This window comes from Phaethon lepturus, unplaced genomic scaffold, assembly GCF_000687285.1.
Source record: "Phaethon lepturus isolate BGI_N335 unplaced genomic scaffold, ASM68728v1 scaffold47507, whole genome shotgun sequence".
NCBI lineage: Eukaryota > Metazoa > Chordata > Aves > Phaethontiformes > Phaethontidae > Phaethon > Phaethon lepturus.
This window is the reverse complement of record NW_010552008.1, coordinates 11,843-18,090: the sequence shown is the minus strand read 5'-3', so window position 1 is coordinate 18,090 and position 6,248 is coordinate 11,843. Positions and strand designations below refer to the sequence as shown.

Genomic DNA, 6,248 nt, shown 5'->3' with positions numbered 1-6,248 from the left:
CGTGGGGCCTCCCGGCGTCCGAATTGGGGCTGCGAGGTGACTTTTGAAGAAGAGATCCAAGACGTAGTGTTTTCTGTGGAGCTGACCCCTATTCGCTACGTCTCCTCCGTAGGCTAAGCTGTATGTAGCTCTTTTTCTCGGGCACTATGGACAAGAACACGAAAGAGAACCATTCTGGGCACCCCAGCCGTGCTACGAAGGTAAATGGCTTCTTAGGTTGGTGGGTGCATTTCTCCTGCTCATACGAGAGCTACACGTTTCAAACTGTCTGTGGTAATTATTAACGGTAGTAAATGGCAAAAAGAGGAAAAACTGTCTTGAAACAATGTTTTCAGTGTGTAGGAAACAATTGCCAATTTTGTCTTTCAGTAGCTTTCTCTTGGAGACAACAGTACCCAGGCCTTAATTTTTTTAAAGTTAATAGTAGTATGTCATACTTGACTTGAGAAATCCTTCTCGTGTTTTAAGTATAAGATTCGTTAAAGAGAGAGCAAATGTGTGGAGTAAACCTAGTCCAGACAAAGCTCCCAAAAGCAAGCACTGTGTTAATGTCACTATTGACAAGCCCGTGCAGCAGTACTCAAGATCACCTGGATTACATATTTTTTTTTTCTATAAAGAAACACGGGCACTTTCTCACTATTTTAACTTAAAACCAAATAGGTCCTGGTAAGCATAAGCAAAGCTTCTTTTTAATCAAGCTGTCAGTATGTTATTTTTGGTGAACTGAACCAGAACACTAAATAATATCTACGGGAAGAAAAAAGTACAAATTGTTGCATAGGTATCGTTAGAGAGTGAAAAATGTGAGAATCATATCAAAAACCTTGAACTTGATTGGAATGAAAGTATCCTAGAACAACTAAGAATCTTAAATAAACCTAAACTGCCTTCCCTTACTAGAATCAAAAGATTAAAAGTAGATAGCTGAACCGTACTAAATAAACTTCCTTTGTTCTGCTAAACTCCCATTGCAGTGCAAGGTATGTTAAGATCAACAGCATTAAAGGAAGCAATGACTCAAAGCAGTGTATGTTTTTATAGTAAGGATCTGCTGTCTTAATACCTTTAGCTGATGTTCTTCAGATGTATGTGGAAAAGTTCTTCTGCTAGCTGTGAATAAGCATGCTGTTGTATAAAACTGCTAATTTTTCTTGTTGATGTAAAAATTTACAAATGTTTTAATTCATAAAATGTAACATAAAACTCTAACACCTCCTGTTAATGTGGGCCATAAAGCTTATAGCATGCTATTCTACAATTAATATATCTTTTCTTTTTGAAGATTTCTAATCCCCTTGGGGATGGCCCAAAACGTGTCCCTGTGCCTCAGCATTCTGCCCAGAGCCGATTACTGAACAGTGGAGTTCAAGCACAACGTGTTTTGTGTCCTTCAAACTTTGCCCAGCGAGTTCCTGTACAATCACAAAAATCTGTACTGTCAACCCAAAAACTGTCTAATAACCAGACAACGCAGCAGCCCCGACCAAAGTTTATGGTCCAACCGACTGCTAGGCCTCAGGTTCCAAGCAAGAGCAATGAAAAACCTCAACAGGCTCCAGTATCCGGTAATTATGAAGATGATGTGCATGTATTTATACAGTTGTGGCACTTGGAATACTTCTGTGAAGCAGAGTGCAGTGCAGAAAACCTAAAGCTGATCATGAGGGACGGTCCTGTAGAGAAGTACTTGGTTGTGCCCCAAAACAGAATAGCAGCACATACTTCAGCTTAGATGTTTCTGCACTATCCTTGTTGTCAGGATTACACATTTAGAGCCAACATGGGTGTTTCTCTCCTTGAAAAGCTTCCAGATGCTCATTAGTCAGCTGTGAATTAATGTAGCTGGCATCCAGGCATCACAGTTTGTCTAGTATTAATGTTAATCTCTGATACACAAGAATACTGTAATTTTTCGGGGGGAAGCATCTTAATGTTGTTTTAATTTCAAGAAAGCTTTTTAAATTACATTTTGACAGCACTGATAACTGCTATGTTGCTTTGCCAATACTAAGTTATCCTAGGCTGTTTAAAATGTCACTGAATATATTCTAAGAACTGCTGAAGATACTGCACAGAGGTTAGACTTGCTCCCCATGTGAATTTTTGTGTTGTGTTCATGGGTCTGGTTCATAAAGTTGACCTATTTCTCTATACGTAGCAAAAAATTCTGAAGCAGAAAGCAGCTCTAAACAGAAAAATGAAGAGACTGCTAAAAAGAAAAATGAAGAGACTAAAAAGTAAGTTTTATGCCTAAATTGTTCTGAGTTCTGTTGGATTAGGCTTGTTTTTAGCTTCTAGGGCTTCATGCAGAAACTAAGCTGCGGCTAAGCTTAATGCTACTTGAGCTGTTTGGTTGTGGAGACCAGTGGCACTACACTTCAGAGGCAATGTGTGAAACTAGGAAAGTTTACTTCGACCTGATAATTCTCAGGAGCAAGGATCTTCCTGTAATCCAAAGAAAACCTTTGGTGTAATAACTCTTCCCATGAGAGAACACCGATAGCCTTTGCTCTAATCACAAGATGTACACTTGAAAACAAACCTCCTTCATATGTGGGAGAGATTGGAGAGAGATTGGAGTCTAAGGATGAAGTGAGATTTGTAGTATGGCTACCTTAAACAGTTCTGACATGCATTAGTAATATGTCCGTATTAAGTGTATTGAAATGAGCTTGGCTTGGTATACAAAGTCTTGATTTTATAGTAGTTGATATTAGTACCTCTAAACTTTAGGAAGGAAGAGACTAGCTTTCAGAACTTTCTTTTGAAAAGTCTCAATGCATATTTTATCCTCTTGGTGTTCTCTTGATGAAAATCTAGTTCAGATCACTAAGTATCTATTGAACAGGAACATTAAAGATTGTAAACCTAGGAGACAAGGCCCAGACAAGTACCTAGCTTTTGTAACTTTCCCTTTCCTCTTGCAGAAGGCAATGGTCTCTCGATGATTTTGAAATTGGTCGTCCTCTGGGGAAAGGAAAATTTGGAAATGTGTACCTGGCACGTGAAAAGCAGAGTAAATTTATTCTTGCACTGAAAGTGCTCTTTAAAACACAACTTGAGGAAGCTGGTGTAGAACATCAACTACGAAGAGAAGTTGAAATACAGTCTCACCTTAGGTAAAGTTTAGTGACCAATTACATGCTTTACTTTGTTTATGATAACATACCCTGTTGAAGAAGATTCTTTTTAAACATATGATACCTTGAAATTGCTAGTTAGGATTCTTGCCTTTCTGCACCAAGGTTTACCTTTGTGTAGCTTGCAATGAAGTAACCTCTAGTAATAAATCTTTCCATTACAAAAAAACAACCATGTCTGCTGTTTGGATTCATATAAGTAACTGCTCAAAAGTCTGAGCATGTTTCTGGTATCCTGCTTCCTGGAAAATAAGGTATTTTATTTATTATATAAGGTATTTTATTTATATATTATATTTATTATAACTTGCTGAAGAAATTGTTTCACAGAAAGAGTTTAAGCTTAAATTCTAAAATGCATAGGGATTGGCACCTTCAATGATGATCTACTCTTCCAGTTCCTGTAGAAAGGTTATGCTCAAGAAGACATGAATTAGCCAAGCTCTTGGCTAGCTGCTTGCTAGTAGAGAGTCTAAGCTGCTGCTTTGATAAATGCCATCTGTCTGCTATGAAGCTCTTAATGGATATGTTGTGAGCTAAAGGAACACTTACAAGATGTTGAAGTTCCTATGCTTGCCTAGAAAGGGGGGAGGCAGGAAAGGAAAATTGAAGTTTTCTGAACAAGGTATCTGTCCATATGAATATTTTAATCTTGTTGCAGGCACCCCAACATTCTCAGATTATATGGCTACTTCCATGATGTTACAAGGGTCTACCTTATTCTAGAGTATGCACCTCGTGGAGAAGTCTACAAAGAACTTCAGAAGCTTACCAAGTTTGATGAGCAAAGAACTGCTACTGTAGGTTGTTCTAGCTCATGTGTTACTTACTCGTCATATCTGGAATATCTGCAGCATAAAGCTAGCTTTTCAGATAAAGTTCTGTATTCTGTTGTATGAAACTGAGGTTCCTTAGATGCTAGTTTGCTTGTGCACTTGTAACAAGGAATAAGCTGGGAAGACAAATTACTGCACAGCACTAATATAAGAATGTTCAGTGTTGCTTAATATTGCAAGTGCTTGGTCACTTCAGGGAGAGCCTGTATTGCCAGACTTCAAGGGTTTAAGGAATAACTGCTTTAACTTAAACTACTAATTATGCCTAGAAAAGGCTATACTGTAGCCAGATAAGGTAGAGCAACAATATTTTTATACTTTAAAGATATGTTCTCTTTCTAAATACAGTACATCACAGAACTAGCAGATGCACTATCATACTGTCATTCAAAGAGTGTGATTCACCGAGACATCAAGCCAGAAAACTTGCTGCTTGGCTCAAATGGAGAATTAAAAATTGCTGACTTTGGATGGTCGGTGCATGCTCCATCTTCTAGGTGAGAATCCAATATATATCTTAAGCAGTGAAGATGTTACCTTTCTTGTCACACTTACTGCTGTGGAATAGAGGTAAACGTGAACTTACTAAAATGAGGGGAAAAAATCTGTTATGAACTGGGCCACTGCAGCAAAGGTCTTAATAGTCAACTGGTATAGCAGAGAGGGAGTGTTATCCTGTTTTTTCAACTCGTTTCAGGTTCAGTGAGTTTTAAACTATACAAGTGAAGAACGTTGGTGTACTGTTGTAGGGTTACAGTGGTCCCTGAGGTGACAGACCAGCACTTGTGTTCAAACATCACACTAGCACTATACTTAAGAGGTTTCCTTAATTAGTCTGAATTGCACCTGACAAAAGAGGACTATATTTGATCTAGGAAGTGGGATGAAGAAAGGAAGGATAAGACTGATTGCAGTGACTGAGATGTTTTAAAGCAAAAGTAGAAAATTTACTGCTGGCACTCCTTTACCAGGTGTTCTGGTGGTGCTGTGTCTAGCCAGGATAGACTGCACTGAGGTACAGATTATTGCTAGCATTAGCTTCTGTCTGGCTTTTAAATTGGATCTTGTAATTGCCATAATCGGTAAATGATTAACTGACTTTTCTTCAGGAGAACCACTCTCTGTGGGACACTTGATTACCTGCCTCCTGAAATGATTGAGGGAAGAACACATGATGAAAAGGTGGATATCTGGAGCCTAGGTGAAACCACCCTTTGAAGCAGAAACATACCAGGAAACCTACAGAGCTATTTCCAGGGTATGTGCCAACACTTATTTGGACTAGCTGAATTATGCTGCTTTTCAGTTCTATTGTCTTATTGAAGCTTAACAAATGGTTGCTTTGAAGAAGGGCATGGATTGTAACTGGAACTATAGCAAGATGTGATGATATGCATAAAACTAGCTTCCCTAAAATGGTCTTCAGTCATTCAGTAGAATAACTATAAGAGACCTTAAGATACCTTGCCTTACTTCCTTGGTTGTATCCTGTTTATGCCTGCATCTGAACTTCTACCTCTTTCCCAAAGCAACTGATCTCTGTCTTTCCTTTTCTAATTCATAAGATGAATATTTAACATTCAAGGTGTTACTGAAAAATACATAAGCTTAACTTCCTGTTGCATACCCTAGAAAGGTTCCAGCAAACTAATCTTGTTTTGAAGTACATTGAAAAATACACCATCTTAACTTCTACAAGCAGCCAAGAACCTTGTTTTCAGGATTATGATGAAATTACTTAATCTCATCTCAATAGGCATCAGGTGCATAGCCCACAAGGCTGACACAGCTTTCCTTTCTTAGATGTACCTGGGAGGATAGAGCCCTTTGTCTCTCGAGTTTGGTTATTGCCAAAGAACTCTTGTGTCATGTTTACTGTCCTTCCTTTTCCTTAGGTGGAATTCAAGTTTCCTCCATTTGTAACTGAAGGTGCAAGGGATTTAATTTCAAAGCTTCTGAAGCATAACCCATTCCATCGACTGCCCCTGAAGGATGTACTACTTCATCCCTGGATTACAGCAAACTCTACAAAGATGCCCAACAGCAGAAAGAGTGATGTTGCTGCCCCATCCAAAACATAGCCTTAGCAGAAGTAACCTCACGGGATCAACAAGAGGAGTCTTGTACTGTGACTACTGTAATGCTTACAACAGGAAAAGCATTTGGAATCCAATGGCAATTAGAATGCAAATCTCTGGTGGGTTGGCTGTTGTCTTAAACTCTAATTGCAATGTAAAATTATTTGACTTTGAGCTGGTGGTTGTGGAAT

At 38.7% G+C, this 6,248-nt stretch overlaps 1 protein-coding gene across 1 annotated transcript; it reads left to right on the top strand.

Annotated features, from left to right (window-relative positions):
* Positions 1–146: 146 nt before the first annotated feature.
* AURKA (aurora kinase A) lies at positions 147–6,248 on the top strand. The gene is given in 9 exon segments (XM_010291093.1): positions 147–200; positions 1,286–1,568; positions 2,162–2,240; positions 2,931–3,122; positions 3,805–3,943; positions 4,328–4,476; positions 5,089–5,181; positions 5,183–5,237; positions 5,875–6,248. Coding segments are annotated over 9 exon segments (1,230 nt in total). The 3' UTR covers positions 6,061–6,248.